Raw genomic sequence first — 26107 nt, forward strand, 5'->3', positions numbered from 1 at the left:
AAAGAATTTCAAAGAGTCAAGAGAAGGAGAAGAAAAAGTGGCTTTGATCTTTGACAAAGAAGTAACCAAACAATAGGAGAAGGCTGTGGAGAAGCAGTGCATACCTCTGCAAATCCCTAAAGGACCAAGCAATGAAAATACCTCTCCACCTAAGTTCACGATAGTGACAACTATGTTGGTGATGCAAATCCTAGGCTTGAAGAGGGACAAAAGGGTGAAGGTAGTGGCAAGGGACTCCAGGTCAGTTGAGACTACAAAATCTTGGAAAGAGAGAAGCGCCACCCCACCCCCTATGTAGCCAAAAGGAGCGACTTTTATCGTCCCACTTCACAATCCCTTTGCAGTGTTACAAGAAAAGAAAGCCCTTGATTTGGATCCACCGGGAAACTTCATGGTAATCGTGGGGAATGGCAAAGGACAATGGAAGAGGACACCCAGAAAGAGAGCTCAATAGGAGTGTCTTAGGAGGTGGAGGAGTTTGTTCCCCTATCTCAGTGATGGAGGAGCTCATTATCCAATCATGGAATGTTAAGGGGTTCAAGACCCAAAAGAAGAACTCCCACTTCTGGGAGGAAGCTAGAAAAGGAAAGGAAGTTAAGTGTTGGGCTATCCAATAACATCCCCTTGATGCTGTAAGTAAAATAAAACAAGCAGTGGGGAAGAAGCTTGTATTTTATGGAGAGGGTAGTGATGGTTACAATGGTGTAATGACTCTTGTGGATAGAGACCTTGAACCCAAGGTGGTGCTCAATCATCCCTTTGGGAGAGCCTTGGGTGTAAAGATCAAGTGGAGGGACCAACATATCACCATTGTCCACATATACGGTCCCTACATGGCAAAGGAAAGAGCAAAGCTTTGAGATCACCTGAAAGGCGTGCACATGGAAGGGGAATGGATTTTGATGGGAGACTTCAACATGGTGGAGAAGAGAAAGGATAGAATAGGCTCCTCGAGCATGTTTGCGGGTGTAGAGAGTTGCAGATGGTGATGGTGGAAAGGGGGAAGGGGGAACAAACCCAGCACACACAATGTTTTCCTCTCTATAGCCCAGGGATTCTGCTGCACCCCTAGCCACACAGAATCTTACACACAGACACACACTTTTCTCAAACGAGCTTGTAAGTACACCCAAATCAATGCGCACACACTCGCATGGATCACAACTCTACCTCACACCCATAAACACATCAATTTCTTGTTTCCCTTGCACACAATCACCTCTCTCTCTCTCTCTCTCTCTCTCTCTCTCTCTCTCTCTCTCTCTCTCTCTCTCTCTCTCTCTCTCTCTCTCTCTCTCTCTCTCTCTCTCTCTCTCTTTGCACATCACACCCTCGGGAGGCACACCTGCCTACACACACCCGGAAACACCGCGCAACAGAGCAGAAGAGAAGAGAGGGAAGGGGGAACAACACCAAAGGAAACACAACCAGAGCTTGCTTCTTTTTCAATTGATGGATTATGGTGGAGCATACAACCATCAAAGTTCCCTCCTTCTCTGTTCCTAAATTGCTTCAGAAACTACATTCGTAGCTCTCGCCATGAACTTCGATCACCATCACCTAAACCATTGAACCATGTCTTTGCTTGTCTCGCAACAATAACAGTACCACCTGTAGCTTTTCCGCATCTGTCAATCTACGCATTGACATCATCCACAATTCAAAATCTGCTGCCCAATCCTCTGGATCTTCAATATCTGTGAAAATGGGACCAATGATTTGCTTTGCCATCTCGATCAATTCACAACTACACTCTTTACTTTGACCATTTGCCAATCGTTTGGCGACTTCAAACTCTGCTTTCAGCTTCTACCAAGGAGCATCAGATAGCTCCTCAATGGCGGCACCACTGATGGAAAGGGGGAAGGGGGAACAAACCCATCACACACAATGTTTGCCTCTCTATAGCCCAGGGATTCCGTTGCACCCCTATCCACACAGAACTTACACACAAACACACACTTTTCTCAAACGAACTTGCAAGTACACCCAAATCAATGTGCACACACTCGCACGGATCACAATCTACCTCATATCCATAAACACGTCAATTTCTTGTTTCTCTTGCACACAATCACCTCTCTCTCTCTCTCTCTCTCTCTCTCTCTCTCTCTCTCTCTCTCTCTCTCTCTCTCTCTCTCTCTCTCTCTCTCTCTCTCTCGGGGGGCACACCTGCCTACACACACCCGGGAACACCGTGCAACAAAGCAAAAGAGAAGAGAGGGAAGGGGGAACAACACCAAAAGAAACACAAACAGAGCTTGCTTCTTCTTCTATTGATGGGTTATGGTGGAGCATACAACCATCAAAGCTCCCTCCTTCTCTGTTCCTGTCTGTCGCCCTCCTTAACACAGCAGATCACGAAAAGTTAAATATCTACTAATCGGTGCAGAATTTGCCTATGTGCGTCAAACACACAAATGCTCAAAACGCCCTTTTCCTTCTCCCCTTGCGACTAGTTTTTACCAAAAACCAGTTTTGCAAAAATTTTACAGAATGAGACCTTTCGGTCTCCCTCATGCACAAGTGTGAAGTCTCTCACACACTTTCCTTTCTTCCTCTGACCACATGTCTTCCTCTACCCAAGTTGCATTGCATGTCCTAAGAGCCTTTTCCCATCTCAAAACCTTCTCTTCAAGCATGAAATCTCTACGCTTAGGTCTTCATAACCACATAAAACATGCACTTACTCGATCTCCTTGCTCGTAATGGGCCTTCGTATCTGCTTTATCACCCATGTCTGCACCTGTAAGCATACACATCACTGCCTGTGCCTTCTACTAGGGTCGACACATTTTGGCTGCACCAACGGTTGTGTGAGAAATGAATTAATCAACTTGTGGGAGGTGGTCCGTGGCACAGCATGCTAGGATTCACATATACCAACCTACAATATGCTGGAACAATATCTCAATTGTATAGATTCTATTGCTCCCATCAACCCGTTTGGCTGTCGTCATTGCTTAATATAAAGGTGGTAGCTTCACAATGCCTATCCAGTCACCTACTGCTAGGCATGAAGTTCCAAAAAACCAAAGAAGAAGATCACTGCCCTCAAGGATCGAAGAAGTTACTGACAACAGGGGCACATCTCTTTAAAGACCCTCTCTTTAGAAGCCTAGTCATAAAGGCTATTAGAAATCTTTGTAAAGATGTGAATCTGGTAAGCCCTAAGGCTTGGGATATCTTCACCAAGAATGTTCAAAATGCAATCAAGATAGCAGGATCTAGAAGGAAGAAACACCACGAGGAGCAATTGAAGCAACTCGCAGACAAAGTAGAGCTATTACCTACCAAAAAACAAGAAGGGTCCGCTTCTGAAGCCGAGAACAAAATATGGCTTGAAGCAAAATGCAATTTGACTGAACATCAACTCGAGGAAGTGAAAATCAAGATAGCAGGATCTAGAAGGAAGAAACACCATGAGGAGCAATTGAAGCAACTCGCAGACAAAGTAGAGCTATTACCTACCAAAAAACAAGAAGGGTCCGCTTCTGAAGCCGAGAACAAAATATGGCTTGAAGCAAAATGCAATTTGACTGAACATCAACTCGAGGAAGTGAAAAAGACCAAAATTCTATCCAGAGAGACTTTCCTCCAATTAATCAATCTCACTTCTTTAGGGTCCTCAAAGTAAAGAGAAATTAGGGCATTGTCACTCATTGTCCCCACTTGTTGTCCGATGGGGAAGGAAAGGAGATTAAGGACCTGAATGAAATGGCTCATATGAAGCTTAACCTCTTGCAACAAATTATTGAGCAGCCTGAGGCTCATTCCCGAGAAGTGGGTGGAGCTAGAGATTCTTTTCTGAGAAGTGTCAAAAAAATCGATATTACACTTAGACGCCGGCATATTGGAGATGGCGTTCTCCGAGGCTCTCATGCATTGCAAGCTTTGGGTAAAGAGAAGTCTCATGGATGGGATGGCATGACCACAGAGTTCTTCAAAGAATTATGGGAGGAGATTAAGTCTTCAATCACACAAAGGGATAACCAAGCCCTAGTCAAAGGAGCTCTCAACTTGAGCGTCAAAAGAGGCCTTATCAAACCGATCCCTAAACAAGTTTATTGCTCCCAGTTGAAGCACTAATGTCCTATAACTATGATGTCAGTGGCATACAAAAGAATAACCAAAATTGTTGCTCTTAGGCTCTCACCTCTTCTTGACAAGGTCATTGCCCCCCACCAACATGGATTTATAAAAGGAAGATCTATCTTTGATAACATCCTAGCAGTAATGGTCGGCATCGAGTTTGAATCATTCGCTAAGCAAAAGTGTGTATTACTTCAATTGGATTTAGATAAAGCGTATGATAGGATCACATGATCTTTCATCAAAGAGGTCATGAAATCACTAGGCTTTGGTCCGCAGGTGGTCGGTTGGTTAGCACATTGGGTGTTGGTAGTCAATCTGAGCTCTTATTTAATGAGAGGATGATGGGGACTTTTGAGGTGAAAATATCAATCAAGCAAGACTGCCCACTTTCTCCCCTTTTGTTTGCTCAAAGATTTTCCTCAAGCGATCAGAAAGGATCTAGAAATTGTGTAAACAAATGCCATGGTGTTAGGGTCAAAGTGCAATATTGAAAAATCTAGATTGATCTCCCTTTCAAAAGAGGACTCGATCAATCCAACAATGTGGTCTGGGGAGATGTGTCCAAAGGGACGGTGTTTAGGAACCTAGGAGCCCCCTTGCAGGTGGATATTACCCACAAGCAAATATTCTCATGGGTGTTGTATAAGATAAGGATCAAGGTGTGTAGGTGGGAGTATGTGCTCCTCCCTTTCACGAGCAGATTGAAAGTGATCAATTTGTTTATGCTACCATATTTAGCATTTAATGGATTGCTGCTTAAGATAGCCAAATGCAACTGGAAGGAGTTCTTAAAATCGATGAAAAGATTCCTTTGGGAAAACAACAAGAAAGAATTGCTACCTTGACAGTGCAAGCTAGGAGACCATAGAGAGGCCGGTGAGGCAAGGCGGTCTTGGAATTTTAAACCCTAGTACTCACGCAGAGGCCCAATGTGCCAAGTTTGTGGTTGCAATCACGAATCCAAATCAAGCATGGGCTATTATGACAAAGGCCATGATGGACAATGTCAAATTGTACTTGCAAGGTGGCGAGTGGAAAGGGCTTGATCTACATAAGTTTATTGTACCTCAGTGGTCTAACTTGAAGCTTGGGAGCATGACTGGTGAGCTGGCTCGGAAGTGAAAAAGTGCAGCGGAGGCCTTGGAATGGAGAGAGCTAACTGGATACTTTCACAACTCGATGTCTCACTGGTCCCCTTGGCTTTCTAAGGCGAGAAGAATCCTGTTAAACTTTGCTTGGAGGGAGGTGGCTAGAAAGATTGTTCCCATCGACTGGGTCAGTTTTGGGACTTCATTAGAAATACTTGTAAAGGATCAGACTAACTAGCCTCCTAGCTCAATCTCAATGGGACTGAAAGATTGCTGGTAAATAGAGTCTTAGAACGACTTGACGATTGCTGCCTAGCGGCCTGTGAGTCTAAGTTTGATTGTAAAGCATGGTAGTGGCCCTTAAATAGACCACATACCAAGGAAGTGTACAACATCCTCATGGTCTCACAGGACTGATTATCCCGCCTAAACAATCAATGGGGCAGGCAATGGATGCAGGCAAGATGGGTGACAATTGTAAAGAACATCTGGTGCCCACAATGGCCTCTTAAGATGAAGGTCTTTTATGGAAGGTACTTTGAGGGCCTTGTTGACTGGGGTGAAGGTCTTAGCTAGAGGTATTGGTCCAGATAGATGCCCGCAATGCAAATCAGCAAGCGAAAACAGTAAAGTGTGAGCTTTTTTCTAAAGTGTGAGTCAAGGAGAGAAGAGTGGAATTATCCCACATGCTGTGGAGCAAGGCTGTAGAGATACTTAAAGCTCATTTCATAAATGAATAAACACAACTCTATTTTGCACTACATGCTTGTCTATGGTGAGCCTGTGCTAAGCTAAGTATTGTGTTTATGAGTCCAAGCTAATTCTATCTTGGAATCTAATTCACTTGAGTGATAACCTTGTGTACACACGCACTCACACATTGACGCTATGTTTCTCTTTCATCCACCATAGCTAGCATGATCCCATTCCCAAAAATTGGTATTAGAGCTTTAGGTTATGCTAGCTAGATTTGTCATTATGCATTAGTGTATTAATTATTAGCATCTCCATTACATTGATTAGCATTTCGTAATTATTGTTACGGTCCATTGACATTTTCAACTAGTGCATCTCTCACTAATTAAGCACTAATCTAGCTATGTGTGGGCATGTCCTTGGAACACCCGAGAGACCACTGCCCTCCATGGCTAGTTAGACTTGATTAGGGAGAGGATTAGCATCTTTTTGTGTTGCATTTTAGATTTCCCTTCCGTGTCAATTTTTGCATCATTTGCCTCTTCAATTAAATTCATTGAACTCATTTTCCTTTTTTGCATTTCTCACCTCATCCCAAAGTGCTCATTTCAAGCTTTCCATAGACCCTTCAAGCTCTGCAATCCGAGCCCAAGAACTCCATTAAACCTATCCTCAATGTTACCTATTATTAGGTGTGTGTGTGTGAGAGAGAGAGAGAGAGTATGGAGCCTGCTAGCTTCAGTTTAACATTCTACTTTTAGGAGCTCCTTCAGAAGCAAAGCTCGTGGGATTGTTGGCTAGATAATGTTGGAATAATCGGAATGCGAGGCTGAGGGGTCAAATCGTATCCTTGCTTTGGCAACTCGGGCGGACATGAATCAGCGAATGCAATAGAACTTTTCTCAGGAAGTCGGGTCCGCAAGGGTCTGTTCCTGCCGCACTTCTTTTTCCCACCTGCCTGGCGATCTGCCCCGGCTTGCCCGTGCATGCCCGTGCTGCCCCCGCTTGTCTCGGCTGCCCGGAGCCCGCCGCCCGGCCTGACCCCGCCTGCCCGATCTGCTCGCAACTCATTTAAGACCCCCTTCCCATGCGTGAAGAATTTAAACTCCCAATGGGAGTGCCTTTACTCTTGGCCCCCTTTTCCCCAAGGCTTCACACAAGAGCACAATCCTGCGAGCCTTTCGCAAGAATCAGGCAGTCCCACATCAAGGCTCCAACAAAAGGATCAAAAGCAACCCTGTCAAGATTTGAAACTTCAAAGATCTCACCGAGGGCTCTCTTCCACAAGGAAATTTCTACAAGCAAATAGCTTCAAGGGTAACTTCCTGTGCATAACTCTCAGGAACTCCAAGAGGAGGGAATTTTTCAAAACACCACCAATCAAAAACAAAGGTCGCTACCTCCTTGTGAAGAGGAACTTCACTCCGGTGAAGAGGAGCTTCACAAAGGGATTTCTCTCTCTCACTCTCTCTCTTAACTTGCAATGAAATGAACCCAGCCGAGCACAACTTCAAATAAAATTTTCAAATTCTTGTGCACCCTGTAAAGAGGTAGACACTGGCTAGGAGAGTCTCCTAAGCTAAGACCCCTCTATTAGCACAAATGGGGGACAAGGGAATAGAAAAATTCAACGGGGAAGGGTTTCACACCTGGCAAACAAAATTAAGAGGATATCTTATGAAAAATGTTTGTGGTCTGTCATCAGCACTGCCATAGAGCAACAAGCCGAACCCGATGGAGTGCACACTATGGAATCTACAATCATAGCAAGTGCACAGAATTTGGTCAAAGACGAACAAGCATTAGGAATAATCATCACCTCTTTGCATGAAATTATGTGAATTTCATAGACGAATGTATGCATGCACATGATGCCTGGCATGTTTTAGAAAGCAATTTTGGAGCCAGGGCCAAAAGAAGTAAAGTTAGTCTCAAGAGACAACTTTACAAGATCACCATGATTGAAGGGGATGACATTGCTAGCCTAGTACATAGGCTTAAAAGCATTGTCATGCAGCTCACTTACATCTAGGTCGAAGTACCAGAAGACAACAAAGTGGCCATACTATTAAGTGCACTTCCACCTTCTTATGACCACTTAGTCACAATTCTTGAAGAAAAAGAACCGGCTCCACCTTTTTAAGATGTCATCAACTCAATCCAAGCAGAAGAAAGAAAGCAAAAAGATTCACTAACCTCATCAGGAGGGACCTTTGTCACAACATCCTCAAGGGGAAGGCATTCACGATCAACATTATCAACCGAAAGGAAGTGTTATGAATGTGGAAGAATGGGCACATAGCGAAAGACTGCTACACAAACAATCCTTGCAACAAATGTGGTAAGAAGGGACACCCACCTTCTCGATGCTACTCAAATGGAGGCAGTAGCAGTGGAGAAAGCAGCAGTAGCAGAAGCTACGAAGGCAAGAGACCTAACAAAGGATCAGCTCACATAGTAGAAGAGGAAGAAGACAAAGGAGACACCAACCTTGTCTTTTATGAAGACGTACTTTGAAGATGCAGCCTCTCTACTTGTAGGGGAGGACTTTTATTTTCCTGTGTGAATATTATCATCCTGTGTGGATTTTGTCAACCTGTGTGCATTTTACCATCTTGTGTGGCCTCTTCAGTATTTTATCATAGTCCAAACCTCAAGGGGAGTATTGTAAAGTGTGAGCTTTGTCCTAAAGTGTGAGTCAAGGAGAGAAGAGTGGAATTATCCCACATGCTGTGGAGCAAGGCTGCAGAGCTACTTAAAGCTCATTTCATGAATGAATAAACACAACTCTATTTTGCACTACATGCTTGTCTATGGTGAGCCTGTGCTAAGCTAAGTCAATACTCAAGATTGTGTTTATGAGTCCAAGCTAATTCTATCTTGGAACCTAATTCACTTGAGTTATAACCTTGCTTATGCACACACTCACACATTGACACTATGTTTCTCTTTCATCCACCATAGCTAGCATGATCCCATTCCCAACAAGAACCTCCCCCATCTTTTCAAGAACTGTCCGGGGATCTGTGGCCTGGCAGGAAAGATATGCAAGCAGGTTTAAAAGAAACGGAAGATTGGGTTCTACAAGAACGATCTTTTCTTGAGGGGAAGGTGATCATGAGCCAACCACTTCTAATAAGTATACAAATTGTCAGGTTCTGTTACTTTAGACCAACAACTGTTTGGAAGACCAAAAACTGTTGACTTTTTTATGAACATCATTGAAACAAGACTCACAGAGATCATTCAAGAAAGCAAGGAGCGATTATTGCCATTGAGAAACGGAGGAACCCTGAAGAGTGGGACACAGTTGTTCTGTAGCAATGTCGGAATTGCATGGGTAAGTGTTTAATCCTTAGCCAGCCTAGTGTTCTACCTTCATAGTGGGGTGGTCCCCTTGATAGACGATGTACTAATGTTTGTTGGAAGACGTCATGGCTCGGCACGAGCATGACTAGTAATTGTAATTCTTTTGGGTTGCTAATATAATCTACTCACGATTGTGAGTTTCGCAAAAAAAAAAAGATGTTTGGCTCCCAAGATTTAGGATTTTGCTTTTAAAACAAGCTCTGGAGCATTCTGCTAAGGCATTACTAATTTGTTCTTATCAGCGTGTCCCCCCTCGTGAGGAGGAGGTTCATAGGAGGGGCGTTGTGGAGGGATACATCCATGCTCGGAATGTGGGATGGTGGCTAGGTAGTGTCGACTGTGGCATAGGTGGTGCAAAGGCATCCTTGGGTGGGAGATCCTGGTTGCACTAGCACTTCTTGTTTGCCCTCTCCTTTGCTTGGCACACCCTTTTTTGGGCAATGGGAGGTGGTTGTTCCTCCCTCCTCTCCTGGAGGAGCTTTTTTGGCCGAGATGTTGTGAGGGTGCTCAATGGTGGGGTAACTAGCTCGTGGCATGGGTTGTTCATCCAATGGTGACATCGAGCGCCTGTTCTAGCTTAGTTTCCATCATAGCCTACATTTGATGTGGCTATTTGTATCAACAAGTTGGTGTGCTTCTTCTTGAAGGTAGCTTTCACTTGATCTTTACTTCTCTAGATCTGTTTCGGGCTTGTCGGATTTTGGTTTTCTCTTTTGTCTTTAGCATCTTGGGGTGGGGTGGCAGACCACTTGAGGTGGTGGCATTCATAGCACTGGACATCGGTGTTTATGGTTTTGTCATATGCAGAACCATGAATGACTCCAATTGAGCTTCACGAGAAACATGAGAATATGCGAACCATGATTGACTCTAGTTGACCTTCACAAGAAACATGAAAATATGCTTCATTTGCCACCATCAACATGAAATTACTATTTCAACCACACAAATTGCCTTTATTATCTCTATTTAATCCCCACCATCTTATTCTTTAGTGGACTTGCTGTAGGTATGGAGACCTTCGACAATTGGCAGGTACATGCAAACCACCAAAGGTTTTGCACTTTCTCTCTCAAGTGGATTCAATGTTTAAGAAACATTCCACGACAAGAGAGATGGCCCAAATAGGGTAAATGTATGTAGAAATCAATCATTTGGGTGGTTTATATGAAAGCAAAATCTCTACATTAAGGTTTCCCCTCCTTTAACAAACCTCGTAATCAAGAATTTTCCCTATAAGATACCAAATCTAAGTCTTTATTGGAAGAAGATTGTCTTTTTCAATCACCTAGATGCATAATGTGTCAATTTTTGTCTTCAAATTTTGTGTGGTGGGAGAGTAAAAGGAATTTAAGTCCTACTTTTCTGGGTTCAAGTTGGATACAAAAGTTAGAAAAGTTAAAGGGTATGCAATAAAAAGTGTCCAATAGAAAATCTATTTTCATGTGACAAAGAAGTGATTCTCATCATTGTGTAAAATGCTATCATTGCTTTAAAAGCTATAAATGCATACTTGTAATGTAGGCAACTACTAAGGGCTAGTTCCCATGAGCACAAATGTTCTACAACCCACCCCAAGCGATCAATTTACGAAATCTCGAACAATCAAGCCATCGATGAAGATGATTGAATGGTGAGCAAGAGCACAATGCTCACATGACTTTACGCTAATGCGTTTAAAGGCCATAGAGGGTAGAAGCTCAATGCTAAAAGACTCCTAGTAAAGGGGTGGTTACTTGAGACTTGGTTATTTGTTTGAATAACTAAACTTAGCAAAGGGTTCACGACACAGGAGGTTTTGACTTCAATTGAGGCTATAAAGTGGCCATGCAAGGACTGGTTGGCATATTTAGTTAAGCCAACTAACCTTTAGTCATCTAAATAACTAACTAAGCCATGTGTGAGCTTTACCTAAGGCCATGATCCCCACCCCCACTAGTAAGGATAGTTTTGAGAATGGCCGAGCTGTTTGCACTCCTTGAAGGGTTTATAGATTTCAGTTGAAAGTGGCAGAGGTGGAGCAAGCTCATTGACAAAGGTCGAAGCTCAGTTTGGGATAAAGATGCCACTGTTTTTCTCCCTAAAACATTGCATGTCCACTTAAAAGTGAAGCGCTTAGTGGATAGCTTGGAAAAATATGGGAAACATGGGTGTTCATAGCCTAATGTAAGTTCCATCATGCTGCCTATTTTTGCTAACCCTAGGTGCAACACAAGGTGCAACATGGCTATAAGTTACTAGGAGAAACGTCGACCCATGATAGTAGAAAACATCCTATTGATGGCCCAAGCTCATCAATAAGTCTAGGCTATCCAAATCCTCGAGGAGAGAAAACCTTAGCTTGGAGGTGGCCTTAACTCAGAGTCAAGTATGAATGCTTCACTGTTGCACTATCACAAATCATTTGATGAACATCACATGGAGTTCACACGTTGATGACATGGAATTTATACATCGGCCAATGAGAGGCACATATAGTACCAGGATGTCCATACCGACCGATATATCCATGTGGAATGGGCATGTTGCATAGAGACTTGCCACTAGTATGATCAAAAAGTAAATATGCTGCAAAAGCTGCCTAATAGGAGTGCTGCCAAATGCTATAGAGAGGAGTGTGTAGGTTAGGACTAAAAAACACATCAGCTTTTGAGGCAACACTCACAAAAGGTCAAAAGGGAATTAGGAGATTGCCACAAGGGAACATTGGACAAAGTCTAGACTCTAGTGTAGAGAGAGAGAGAGTGTGTGTCTCTCTCTCTCACACACACTCTCTCTCTCTCTCTCTCTCTCACGCATACACATACACGCACACTCCCCCCCCCCCCCCTCTCTCTCTCTCTCTCTCTCTCTCTCTCTCTCGCGCGGAGGTTTTTGTGGAAGTAGTAGGCTAGAAGATGCTTTTGTTGGGGACTTCATTCTTAAAGAAAGGCCTTGTGCTGAAGATTCGTTTTTGTTGTCGCATATCGCATTTGCCTTCGGATTTGGACTGTTGCGTAGAGAGAGAGAGAGAGAGAGAGAGAGAGAGAGAGAGATTGCTTGTGTAGAGGGCGCACGCATAAAAGAGGGTGCCTCCCCATGCTGCCAAAATAATCCAGCAAGAACAAAGAATTGGCAAATCGTTAACGATGGCTTGCATTGCACCAGCTCTCATGATTAGCAGGCCCTCTTCCTCCTGCTGCTCCTCCTCCTCATCATCATCGGCAGACTTTACACGAAAACTGAATGCTGCTGCGTCCTGCGGCTCCGCCCTCCTTCTCCACCGCAGCTTGCAGCATCACCATTCTGCTGCAGCCCTCCCTGCTTCTCAGCTCGCTACGTCTTATTCTCACCCGGTCCGCATACTTTGCAGTGCAGTCGGCAACGGTATGAACGTCCTGCAGCGCTCTCTCTCTCTCTCTCTCGCGCGCGCGCGCGTACACACATACACTCTCTCTCTCTCTCTCTCTCTCTCTCTCTCTCTCTCTCTTACGCGTACACACCTACTCTCTCTCTCTCTCTCAACACACACACGCACACACACACACTTTTTTAGTAATCTCTCTCTCTCTCTCTCTCTCTCTCTCTCTCTCTCACGCGCGCACAAACTTGGCAGCTACTGAGGCTCTTTTGATTGTAATCCAGCTCGGAGCGTGTTCGAGAGCTCGGCTGTGGCTCACCCGCCGCCTCTAGAACGCTTCTCATTCGGCCAGGCTCCACCGTCCACGCCCCCTGCCCCAGCAGCTCCTGAGCAGGTACTCTCTCTCTCTCTCCGTCCCGAGTTCAACCCCTAGCCAGTATTTTGGCGTTTTTTGGAGATTTTTTAAAAAAGAAAATCCATTCTACACGTCGCGACGGCTTGATGAAGCTTTAGCCTGCAATGTTCTAAGGACCCTTAGCATATTTAAGCATCGAAATGACTTTGTGTTATTATAGGTATCAACGTCCCCATTTTTGGCCTGGAATTGTCGCTTAGAGACCACATTATCACTATATTTTTTAGCTGTCCACACCGCTACTACATTTTTCTCTCACTCCTATGTAAGACAACCCCCCCCCCCCCCCCCCCCCCCCAAAAAACCCCCACTATCTCACACGGACATGGGTTGGATGGGATCAATGGCCCACGCCTTTTTAGCAGTCCACACCGCTACTACATTTATCTCTCACTCCTGTGTTAAACAAACCCCCCCCCCCCCCCCCCCCCCCCCCCAACCCCAAAAACCCCACCCAACAACAAAAAAAAACCCCAAAACTTAGAGCCCTCCCTGGTAAACCATTGGGGTAGAATCATTGAAGGGTACTTTATCTATGACGAGCATGTTGATTTGTTGTGCGCTGACTATCACCTACTCTTTATGCTCATATCATCGTCAATGACCAGTTTAAATGGCGATTCTCCCACTTGGGGGGTGGTCAAGTGACCCCCTAGTGAAGGTATGGGGCTTGCAAACAATTTTTGAAGGGCCCTCCCAATGCGTCTTTAGAGGGCATATGGGGGAGCCCTCTTATACACACCCCTCCCATATGTTTTTTGGCACGTTAAAAGAAGGACCTACAATTTTGATTTGTACCTTTGTTTAGTTAGTGAATGTTCCCTTCCTTAAAGAACTACATTTTTTTTTTCACCATAAGCACGGGGAAGGTAGTAGGGAGAAAGTATACGCATATCATGTATTTACAACCCCCCCCCCCCCCCCCCCCCCCTCTCACCGAAAATAGGGGAGGAGAATACACCCAAGAGAACGCAATCCATGAGCCTTGAACCCTTAACCTTGGGGTTACATCACAAAGGTCTCACCAGCTGAGCATTGATTTTCTTTACCTTTTGTTGGCATTACCTTTCTAGGGAAAGGGCATGTTGATACGAACGTATTTTGAGCCCCTGCAAAAAGAGCATGTTTTTTTTTGGCAAAACTCACAAACTGTGAGTGTTGAATGTATTAAAACCAAAAAAATATATTGGAGCATGCTTTTCTTACACCTTTCCATGTGGACGGAAAGAAATATAGCAGGTTTCCTCCTCATCTCTCCTTCTCTCTAGTGCTATAGTTTGCAGAGATAGACGGCTTGTTTATACCTTGTTTGTACAAAGATACCACTAAGAACGAACTAGGGGGCTCTACATTCTTTGACCTTTTGCTTGAGAGAGGCTAGCATATAGCCATGGTTCAACATAAGACACTTCCTTAACCCTTTGAACACTCATAAGATTACTAGTGCTTAGTCTCTCTCCTCTCCCTGAAAGCGTTTGGTCCTAGGCCCTAGGGGAATGGAGAGGTTAACGTTTGATACCTTGAGTACTTTTGTTGCCACGCATTGAGCAAGATTGTCAAAACCTCACGTGCCATTACATAACAATGTAGATTGACAATATGTGGTAGTTTTCCAATGCAAGTTGAACGAGGCACACTTGCACGAATATGCGTCATTGAGAATTTCCTGTAGACATAAACCACTTATTGTCAAAATCACACCATTACCATGTGAGACAATAAAGTTTTTGAAGAAGAGCATGATCTCCCTCTTTCTCTCTCCATCCCTACTTATGGAAATTGGTTAGTCTTGTAGTGATTACATGTTATTCATAAATCAGCCCTACCAATTGAGCTTATCACATACCTAGCTCTCTCTCTCTCTCTCTCTCTCTCTCTCTCTCTCCCACCCACACACAAGCTACATTAAACATCATCTCTTTTCTAGCCACTTAGTTAACCTATAGGCTAATACTTATACATATCTCTCTCTCTCTCTCTCTCTCTCTCTCTCTCTCTCTCTCTATATATATATATATATATATATATATATATATATAAAGATCCTCCATTTTCTAGCCACTTGATTATCCTAAAGGCTAGTCCTCTCAAAACATTGTTGCATGTCTTAGCCTTTTACTAACTCATGAGTAGGTGGGGTAGAGGAGCCATTAGTTAGTGAGCATCAAATCAAATCTAATTTCTCATTGACATACTTTGGAACTATGACGAGGGTATTCTACGGAATGAGCTTGACATGACCTTTCTTTTCACATGGATTTTACTCAAAATAGCTCATCATCATAGGTGGAGATTGAGTGGCTAGAGCTTTAATTTCTTTCCATAGCTTCTATTCACTTCAAATTGTGCTTAAGTTGGGTATGTTCCCTAGTCATGGTATGGTATAGAATGTCATTGGACAATGCTATACAATGCTCGCTACCTATTTTTAATTTTTCCTGCATTGGCTTCTACCTTTAAATTGTACTTAATTAGCCTCTACAATGCTACACATTGCTTACCGCTGTTTGGAAAAAAAAACCGAGTTCTTGTTTTATAATAAAAAGTTCTCGGTTAAGTTTGAATTGAATTAGTCAAAAGAAAAGTTACAATGTGCCCTGGCATATCCTTTGCACAGGGAACTCCACAAAGAAACACACCACAGGGGATGCACCATCACAACTTCTCTTACTTAGTAAGCTTACAATTTTTTATTCCTCTTCAAAGGATATTGAGCCTTGAATTTTAAGATCAAATTAATGAGACAATCACAATTTGTAAATCAATATCTGAAATATTTTTGACCCAAATTCCCAAATTTCCACCTTTAAAAGTAAAAATTAAGGCCCAAAATGAATCATAATTGAGTTTACAAGATGCAAGTGGATCACCTTAAAAGAAAGGCGAGTGAAGAATAGAAGCATAGGAGACCTCCCCTAAGAGACTTTGAATTTATGTAGAGAAGATTCTATCGTAGAGGTCTAGTTGGGCAAAAATAATTGATGATTACTAACTATTTACATCAATCGCTTTCATGCATAAAGTGTTTCCTTGCATGCATAAAGTTTTCCTTTGTCTCCTGCTAGTAACTATAGTGCTTTAGAAACTTAAAGAGAGCTTTTATTTGGAATATTCCAAAGGGGATTTGATTTATTTTGAAGTTTTTATACTAAGTTATCTCATGTGTGCTTCATGTGTGCTTGTGGGGCATTCAAAATTTTATTATTTTCTACTTTGATTGAACCTTTCTTTTTATGTAAGCAATCAAAAATGTTCTTTAGGTTTTAGTCTGTTGAGTGTCCTTTCATTTCATAGCCATGCTTTTAAATGTTTTAAAAGCATTTGATTTTTTTTTTAATGATTTCTATTTGATTTTAATGTTTTTTTTTTTGTAATACACACATTATGTGAGTTAGATTAAATTAGAAAGACAAAAAATAACTATGCATACCATGCATAGACCTATGCCATGGGGTCACAACACCCCAACCAAACCATATCAAAAGACTTTTTTTTGGGGGGGGGGGGGGGGGGGGGGGGGGGGGGGGGGGGGGGGGGGGGGGGGGGTTTGTGTGTGTGTGTGTGTGTGTGTGTTTTTTTACATGGAGCCCCTAAACCCAGATACATAATATAACACATCGACAGTACCATAACGACCTTGTTTTAGTATTAAGTATATAATAATAATAAAATAATAATAGATACTCTATGGATCATCTCCCTTGATATTGTGTATATTTTGAAGAGTGACCACCCTAAGGCTCTTCCAAATTTCGTAAAATTTTTCACTGCTTAGTGTGGAATTTTGTAACAAGTAATAAAAATTTATGGGCATGATTTTTTGAATTGTATGAGTTGTCATGCACATATCCTTCCTCAAGGATCGAGTCTTATTGCAGTAGCTCGTACCCAAAAGTTATTTTTAATTTGGCCATTTATGGTTTTCAATTGAATGGCTAGCACTTGCCACTAACCCTACCTTTCAAGATCAATTGAGCACACGAAGGTTGTGGAGTAATACTTAGCTAGGGGGTGAACTCATAGACCCACCAAAATCTCTCTCTCTCTCTCTCTCTCTCTCTCTCTCTCTCTCTCACACACACACACACACACACAAGCCTTTCTCTTTAAACTCTTTCTAAATAATAATAGTATTTGAATAAAAAAGATGATTATGAAATAAAAAAGATGGTTATGAGCTTAAACACAAATGCTTCTTTGACAATTGCAGGTGAAACAACATGTTGAACATGAGATGCAAGATTGGATATATCAAATCAAGAAAATGTTCCAATCTATGAATCTTGGCGAGATCTCCATCTCTCCATATGATACTGCTTGGATTGGCATGGTGCCATCGCTAGATGGGTCAAATAGTCCGCAGTTTCCAAAATGCATCAATTGGATCATCAATAACCAGCTTCTAGATGGTTCTTGGGGAGATGAGAAGGGTGTCTTTCTAGCATACGATCGGGTTTCTAGTACATTGGCTTGTGTGATTGCTCTCAAAACGTGGAACATTGGCCATGCCAATGTAGCAAAAGGTAGCTTGATATATGCATTTTGCACCAACTTTAAAGTGGCCACTAACTTCACTTCATTCATTCTCTTTGTAAAGGTTTCTTTAGTTTGTGTCCACTAAACTTATTTATTTCATGACTTGCTTAGTAAAGATAACAATGTTTAAAGTTTTATTCTTAAAATTTTGATTTATGACGGTCTTTTTCTTCTTATTTATTTCAGGGGTTGATTTTATACATAAGAACATACACAAGTTTGATGAGGAATCCGATGATTATATGCCCACTGCATTTGAGGTTGTCTTTCCTGGCATGCTAGATGATGCACAACGTCTTGGCCTTGATTTGCCCTATGATTCTCCGGCCGTCGCAAAAATAAGAAATGAATTCAAAAGAAAGCTCAACAGGTACAGTTGTTCACAACATTATTTCTTTTAAAGACTCTAGCATCATATCACCAAATCTTCAAATTGATTGATTCTTTGGCTTGATAAAAAGTGTGAAAATGGTAATGTTTTACTCTTATTTTTTTTGGCAAAACTCACAATTGTGAGTGACTGTATTAAAAAGTCACCAAGAAATATACAAATCAGCCTCAAGCTCATGCCGAGCCTTCAAGGATAGCCGGTTACATGAACTTAGTAACGCACTATTGCCAAAAGCCCAATCCTTTACACAACAAGGCTCGAATGGATGGCGAGGGTTTCCCTAAGCCAATCCTCCGTGTTATGCCTTTTACCTACTACATATATAAACTTACTTTCTTATACAATCTCTGAGAAGGTAGCCATAGAGAGGTCGCTATCAAATACCCTACACCTGAAGAAACAATATCTGACAATTTGAGTATAGATTAGAAGTGCAGAACTTCGAAACTGTTTTCCACCAAGGCACATAACTTCTTGAAAAACCCTACCTTCCACGTTTTTACTCTTAATGAGTGGTGTAAAAATGATTGTAAAATCAATTCTTGATTCATAAATTGATACTTTATTTCTTTCATTCCACTGAAAAGAGAACTTTTGTAGCACTATTAATTTCACCCTCACCAGATTGCTTTAGCTTTAGAGTTGCTCAATTTGTACTATTAATGCTTTATTGGCATGCATGTCTCCGTTGTGGTTCCATGTGGTCCTTTGAACCATACTCAATTTACATTTTTGATGCTCTATTTGCATGCAATCCTCACTGACTTGAGTTAAATTTGGTTTTATACCTTGTACCTTACTGTAGGATTCCTATGGAGCACATTCATACTCACCCAACCACCCTACTACATTCCTTGGAGGGGCTCCATAGGTTTGTGGATTGGAGCAAGATTTTGCAATTCTTGACAAAAGATGGATCATTTCTTTTTTCTCCGGCCGCCACAGCATGTGCTCTGAAGTATACAAGTGATGAACGATGCTTGAACTACATAAATATGGTGCTCCAAAAATTTGATAATGCAGGTAATATACAACTACATAGGCCTATTTGAAACAAGTTAAAGTTATGTGATCGTATTTCAACACTCGATATGCTAGATGCAACAAACCTTGCACAAAATTCTACTTAAAACCTTGCAGGCAAAAAATCCTATTACAAACCTTGCTTTATCTTATTTGACAGCCCCAAGTGTCTATCCGGTAGACTTGTTTGAACACTTATGGATGGTGGATCGGTTGGAAAGACTTGGAGTCTCCAGATACTTCAAAAAGGAAATCAAGGATTGCTTGGACTATGTTTATAGGTGAGTCCTTTCCTCGTTGTGGAAGATAATGATTGCAACCTCTAATCTCAGTTACAAAAAAGCATGAAAAATAAACTATGTATGAAATTTCACAGCGAATACGGAACAAAACACGTCAACTCAAAATTCGTCCAAATCTCAACTCTAGAACAAAGGACTTGTGGTGTTTTAGATGAAGTCTACTTAATTTTGGGTAATTGGATTAACTTCATGGAAGGATTTAATGAAATTATGAATTAATAAGACATTTTACAAGATTTACTCCTCCTAGTATGGCACTTGGGATGTAGCGTTAAGGACTCTTTTTATAGGCATTCTTTTCATGCTTGTGTGACCATTCAAGGAAAACGGCACTAAAATAACGAAAGTGCCTTATTCCTGTCATAGTAATTTGAGCTTTTTATTGCAAGTTAAGTGATTGTTGATACCATTTAGTATATTATGGATCTCAAAGAATATACTTCAAAGTTGAATGATCATTTCTAGTGTTGAAATAGGTATTGGACACCGAGGGGCATTGCATGGGCTAGAGACTCAAATGTGTTTGATGCGGACGACACTGCCATGGGCTTTCGATTGCTTCGCCTTCATGGTTATCCTGTCTCACCAGGTTTCATTTGCAAACACTTACTACTAATCCCTTGAAATTTTGTTGTGTCGAACTATTCATAGTCTAGTTGAATGTCTCAAATTGACTTAAAGTGTGATCAAGAATCTTTGTTGTCAAAAAGATTCTCTCTCTCTCTCTCTCTCTCTCTCTCTCTCTCTCTCAACCTAAACCTAAACCTACGCGACCCCTCCTATCTCCCCTTGGTCGAGGGCAACCCTATGGGGGGGCGTTAACTCTTAGCCCCGCCCTGCCCGAGCCAAAGCCCCGCAGCCCTGCCATAGCCAGTCGACACAGCCTGCAGACAACGCTGCCAGTCGACACTCATTTCCTGCTTGTTTTCTTGCTACCCGGCAGTGAGTAGCTGCTTCTCAGCTCGGCCCTGTCCTGTGGCCATCTGTGCTCGGCCCTCCCGTGGCCTTTTGTGCTCGGCCCCAGCAAAACCCGTGCCGACCTGCTGACCCGTCTATACAGAGCTTTGAGCAAGGCTTAATTTCCTCTATTTTCAAATCAAACTAAGCCCTCAATCCCGCCCACCACACTCTCAGATCGACAGAGTTGCCAACTAGACAAGGTATCACTAGCACCAATGTCATCATTTGACACTCCCACTGCACGCAAGAGTTTTCTTGCAGTGGCTGCAGCACCAAGGAAGGACCCTGCCGCCCGCCAAGAAGCAAGGTTCACAGCTCTCGAGGCTCAGATTCAAGAACTCATTGGGGAAAATGAGAAACTCAAAGAACGGCTACGCAAGCTCGAAGACGCAAAGGAGGCAGAGAGCCAAGCTCTACTTGCAAAAACACAGGAGGTTCAAACCTCACTCACCAAGACTGTCATGGAAACAATACAAAAAGAATCACACGAAGCAACACATAAGAAGATCGATAGCAAGATACAAGCAGCCATACATGAATGCCGACTACAAGAATCGCTCGGCCTCAAGGTCAGGATTGGGGGGCTCCACTCACCGTGGTGCACCATCGAGGACACCCTCGAGGAGGCAATCTCCAAGCTAAATGACATTCTTCAACCTGTCTACATCAAGCCCGAAACTATTTCATGGATCAACGACACACATAGGCATGTGCCACCCGAACATTGCATACTCACCTTTAAGGACAAAGATGAGCGTATGAAGCTGTTATGCCAATCTCGACTTCTCAAGGGAAAAAGGCTTTGGATTGCTGAAGAATTGACCACGAATCAACTCAAGAGTAAAGCAAGTGAGCTCAAGAAGATGCATGAGGCACGTAAACAAGGCAAATGGGCAGTCTACCGAAATGGCAAAGCGATCATCCAGGAATTTCGAAATCCTAAGCCAGCTATCCCCTCAGTTGAACCCTCTTAGATTTTGTTCTCTCTTTTATTTACTTTACCCTCTTGATGGACCCTCAGTCCTTAACTGATATGTATCACACCCCGCTCCAAGAAGAAATTGGTGTAGTGCTCCTTTTTGGTCCCATTGGTCATATATGACCTCCGTGGACGATAATTCAATCTATCTATCTATCTATTTATCTCTCTCATTGTTTTTTTCTCTTAAATGTAAAAATATGATTTTTTAATGTTAAAGAAAATGAAAACTTAAAACAAAATGCTAAAGGAATGCTTTAAGGAGATCTTTCTTGTATCCTTTTGTATCACTGTGTTACAATGGACCATAAACTTTGGAACATTAATGATGAAGCTCATATAGGACATACACCTACAATTTGCTTGCTATCTATACAATTACATAATCCTTTTGCATTACCTTTTTATGATCAACATCATCAGCCATTATCACTAAGGAGAACATTGTTATTGATTTTTTTTTTTGTGAGAGCAATTAAAGAATTGTTCTTTTTTCTATTTTCATCAAATTTTTATTAGCATAATTTAGCCCGTGGCATGATCATGCTATGCTATTCTCGTGACAAAACAGAGTAAGTGATAGAAACTTGGGCAATTTTTTGGGGTATTTCTTATTTGCTGTAATTGTTACGCGTGCATGATTAGGTAGTCATCATGTGCAGACGAGGCCTAACCTTAACTTTGATCAATAAATGATAGTGACAGTGGCTATGACTATCTACTATCACTAAAACATGATTCTTTATCAGTGACAAAACAAATTAAATGATAGAATCTCGAGCCTCATCTATTTCTCTAAAATCTACTATTGGGTATTTTTTTGGGGGATTTGTTACATGCCATAATTGTTATGTGTGCATGATTAGTAATTGTGAGCCAATGTCGTTCAAGAGAACGACATTGGCTCACAATTTGAGCCGATGCTCGTAAATTAGGAGACTTTAAAATTCACAAAAAATCAACTAAAACAAAATGTGTGTTTGTGAGGAGTCCTTTCTATATCTTTAAATCTCATGTAATGCCTTTCCTCTTTTGCAGATGTATTCAATGCATTCAAAAGAGGCAAGGAATTTATTTGCTTCGAGGGTCAAACAAGTCAAGCAGTGACTGGTATGCACAATTTGTATCGTGCCTCTCAAGTCAAATTACCTGGAGAAACCATCCTTGAAGAGATCAAAGATTTTACTATAGCTTTTCTCAAGGAGAAGCGATTGAATGACACAATTCAAGACAAATGGGTGATTTCCAATGGCCTAAAAGATGAGGTATGATGAACACTATACTTGTGGTACATCTTAGCGACAAAGAAAATCAATTAACTGTAGATGGAGATTCTCTTTCAAGTGTGCTTAATGGAAACCTCTAAGTTTGTTGTTGATTGTTTCCTCGTCTTTGATTAATGCGGTGCTTAGGATCGTGTTTTATCGCCAATCTCAAGTCAAATAATACCCAAGATGGCTCAACATAACTAGACAATAAGTAGCTTGAAGGAAAAAAAAATTATATCAATCCTTTTGCTTGCAATTTTGTTTTGCCAATCTATGTGGTTAGAATTGAAATGTAAGCACATGGATTATTTCTTGCATTATCAAGTAGCTTGAAGGAAAAAAAATTATATCAATCCTTTTGCTTGCAATTTTGTTTTGCCAATCTATGTGGTTAGAATTGAAATGTAAGCACATGGATTATTTCTTGCATTATCAATGCAAATTTCTTGTATGATCAACAAAAAATCTTGAAAAGCATATGCTAATCTTATTATCTCTAAATCTCTTCTCTAATCACCATATAGGTTCTAAAACAGCATTCTACTCTAGCTTCTAAACTTTGAACGCGAATAAAATCATTTGAGCATATCTTAGTTAGCTCATGTAAATTCTTTATGATCCTATAGCATGAAGGTAGGCAAGTAGGTCGCCCCAATTTGGTTCTTGACGTAATTTCACTAGTGACACAAAAAATCTCAAGGTTTCTGCCAAAAAGTACAATCATAATCAATACATTAGCAACTGAAGCACAAGAAATAACATGCTTACAAATATAGTCCTAGAAACTAGCATTAGATAAGGATTGCTTCAGTAATTTATCTTGCTACCAACCTACTAACTTGGTTAGTAGGTTAGATTTTCCTTAAACTAATCATATTTCTATGGATTGGTTTTGCAGGTCTCATACACATTAGATTTTCCATGGAATCAAAGTCTACAACGGATTGAAGCTAGGAATTACATGGGCCATTATGGTGTAGATGATGCGTGGATCGCAAAATCACTATATAAGTATGCTTTTTTTTAATAAAGAGGCTCATTGCTAAATATGTAGATACTACATCAAAAAGGTTGATGGAATTCTAATTGCACAGGATGCCTTATGTCAACAATGAAATTTTCTTGAAGTTGGCAAAAGCAGATTACAATTTATGTCAATCTTTTCATCAAAGAGAGCTTGCACAAGTTCTTAGGTAAAAAAATATGTTCCTCAGCTTAAACAAATGGCCAATTCTATTTTCCAAAAACTAACCTCTGGTCTTTTTTGTTGCTAGATGGAATATAGAGTCCAAGTTTGACAAGCTTAGGTTTGCACGCCAAAAACCCGTTGAATGCTTCTTCTCAGTCGCAGCAACACTCTTTGAGCCCGAGTATTCTTTTGCAAGAATAGTTTGGGCAACAAGTGCTGTGTTGACTACCATTATTGATGATTTCTTTGATACTCAAGGATCTTTGGAGGAGCTTACTGCATTTTTGAATGCTGTTAAAAGGTACCATACATGATGATTTTTATTTGAGTTTTTAAGCAGTTCCGTAATTTTTTCTTGAAAATTGAGTTCTTGGTCTATTGGGATGCAGTTGGGATCCCACACAAGCTCAAGGCTTCTCTCAAGACATGAGGATATTGTTTATGGGTTTGTACAATACCATGAACATGATCAATCAGGAGGCCTATGTAGCTCAAGGCCGTGACATTATCCACTTCTTGAGGGACACTGTAAGTGTAATACATAGAAGATGTTCGACAGTATTGCTTAGAAAAATAGCTGAATTGATGGAAACCTCTCTAATGCATCTGTTTGCACACATGTGTAGTGGGTGAACTTTGCGGAATCCATATATTTAGAAGCAAAATGGAGGTTTTCAAATCACTGCCCCACACTTACTGAGTACATTAACAATGCAAAGGACTCTATAGCATTGAAGCCTATAGTGCAACCTACACTATTTTTCTTGGGTGAGAAACTCTCACAAAAAGATCTAGTGGATGAGGAATACTCTCATATCATGGACTTGGTTAACACAATTGGGCGCCTTAACAATGACATACAAGGTTTCAAGGTAAATTATTCACTATAACAAGCAAGCAAATAAATTTTTTAAAAGAAAATTACCTAATCCCTCACATTAATCCACTTCTTTCCACTTCTTCCTCTTTGCAGAGAGAAAATAGAGAAGGAAAATGGTCATGCATAAGCATTTTCCTGAAAGAGAACCCAACTGCAAGCACCGACGAGGCAGTTGAACATTTCAAAAAATTGAGCGAAAATACCATGAGCGAGTTCGTGGAGATATTTATATCTAAATCAAGAGTCTCCAAGCAATCCAAACAACTTCATTTGAACATGGCCAAAATTTTGAACCTCTTTTATAGCCAAACAGATGGATATACATCTCTAACTGCAATGGAGGAACATGTTAAGAATACATTGTTTACTCCAATACCATAACTCATAGACAAGCTCAAAAGTATGAGCATAATTGTAGAAAGCATTCATTTACATGTAACAAAGAAGTGTCTATAGAAATCAATCTTATTTGCGCCCATAATCAATTAAAGATCACCATTTCTTGAGCGCATTAACAACATAAGATAAGACGGATCATTAGTGCAATAAACACTACCAAGATCACCACTTTGGTAACACACACTCTCTCTCTCTCTCTCTCTCTCTCTCTCTCCCCCCCCCCCCCCCCCCCCCCCCCCCCCAAAAAGTGCCACGAGTCTCCCTTTTTTCTCCTCAATGCTTTGAAAGTATCTTCATGGATTCGACTTAATTAAGCACCTCCAAAAAGATTGAGCACACTTACTCAAACAATTTGCCTGAACATTTTTTTCTTTTGGCAAATTCACAATGGTGAGTGGATGCCTTGGAAAAATAAAAGGACAACATAACCTCAAGCCCACGACGAGCCTTGAGGTGCTGCATATTACAAAAATTACAAGCATAAAAATTACAAAACAATTTCAAGCCCATGCCGAGCCTTGAGGTGCTGCATATTACAAATTGAATGTCTACAGCCTCTCACTGAGGCTAATCATAACCGGATTTACAAAGTAGGTGAACTATAGTTCAAGGCTTTTACTTATCGCAGGTTGACAACACGACATGGGTAGCCCTAGACGAGTCTCTCGAGTCTTGCTTGCTTCCGAGCATATAGATCACCATTGTGCTATATTGTATAATATTTGAGAAGCTTGCCACATCAAGATCTCCTTCAAACACATGGCGGTTCCTCGCTCACCATATATGGTGAAAGAAGAAGTACTTGACAATTTGAGTGCAGATAAGGAGAGCGGGACTTTCCATTTTCTTGCCACCAAGGAACATGCCAGTCTTGAAGAATCTGATATGCCATGTCTTTTGGACCCACTTGCAGATTTTCCCAGCCAGGCCTCTTATTTCCTGCTGAAATTCCATGAATAGGTGGGCCAGACCTTCACTAGCTATCATGCACCCCAAGCATCGATCGAATCCAACTCCTCTTTCCTAGATCTTTATGCCCGTCGGTAAAGCCCCCACATCACCTTCCACAAAAATATCTTCATAAAATGCGGCCACTTTAGGTTCTCGTACATCAGTGCATGATATATGACTTTAGAATAAGGTTTCCACAAAAGACTATTGAACCATATTCTCACCC

The 26107-nt window shown here is 41.4% G+C and overlaps 2 protein-coding genes across 2 annotated transcripts; both read left to right on the top strand.

Moving 5' to 3' along the window:
* Nucleotides 1-12294: 12294 nt before the first annotated feature.
* On the top strand, nt 12295-25016 carry LOC147442272 (copalyl diphosphate synthase 1-like). The gene is made up of 14 exons (XM_086529628.1): nt 12295-12614; nt 12873-12982; nt 17214-17526; nt 17726-17909; nt 18736-18953; nt 19114-19234; nt 19732-19844; nt 22233-22459; nt 23361-23473; nt 23557-23655; nt 23737-23952; nt 24041-24179; nt 24278-24523; nt 24625-25016. Exons 1-14 carry the CDS (start codon nt 12377-12379, stop codon nt 24910-24912), a joined length of 2625 nt encoding a protein of 874 aa, XP_086385754.1. The 5' UTR covers nt 12295-12376; the 3' UTR covers nt 24913-25016.
* LOC147442273 (uncharacterized) lies at nt 20428-21189 on the top strand. The gene has a single exon (XM_086529902.1). The coding sequence runs from the start codon at nt 20431-20433 to the stop codon at nt 21187-21189; it is 759 nt and encodes a 252-aa protein (XP_086386028.1). The 5' UTR covers nt 20428-20430.
* Nucleotides 25017-26107: the final 1091 nt, after the last annotated feature.

The sequence above is a fragment of the Adiantum capillus-veneris genome, chromosome 14 (genome assembly GCF_014529385.1).
Source record: "Adiantum capillus-veneris isolate H3 chromosome 14, ASM1452938v2, whole genome shotgun sequence".
In the NCBI taxonomy this organism is placed as follows: domain Eukaryota; kingdom Viridiplantae; phylum Streptophyta; class Polypodiopsida; order Polypodiales; family Pteridaceae; genus Adiantum; species Adiantum capillus-veneris.

Coding starts and splice junctions, on each gene's coding strand:
- LOC147442272 (XM_086529628.1), top strand. CDS start 12,377: ATGGCTTGCATTGCACCAGCTCTCATGATTAGCAGGCCCTCTTCCTCC. Junction 17,910..18,735: donor TTCAAAAGAAAGCTCAACAG/GTACAGTTGTTC, acceptor ACCTTACTGTAG/GATTCCTATGGAGCACATTC. Junction 19,845..22,232: donor TGGTTATCCTGTCTCACCAG/GTTTCATTTGCA, acceptor CCTCTTTTGCAG/ATGTATTCAATGCATTCAAA.
- LOC147442273 (XM_086529902.1), top strand. CDS start 20,431: ATGTCATCATTTGACACTCCCACTGCACGCAAGAGTTTTCTTGCAGTG.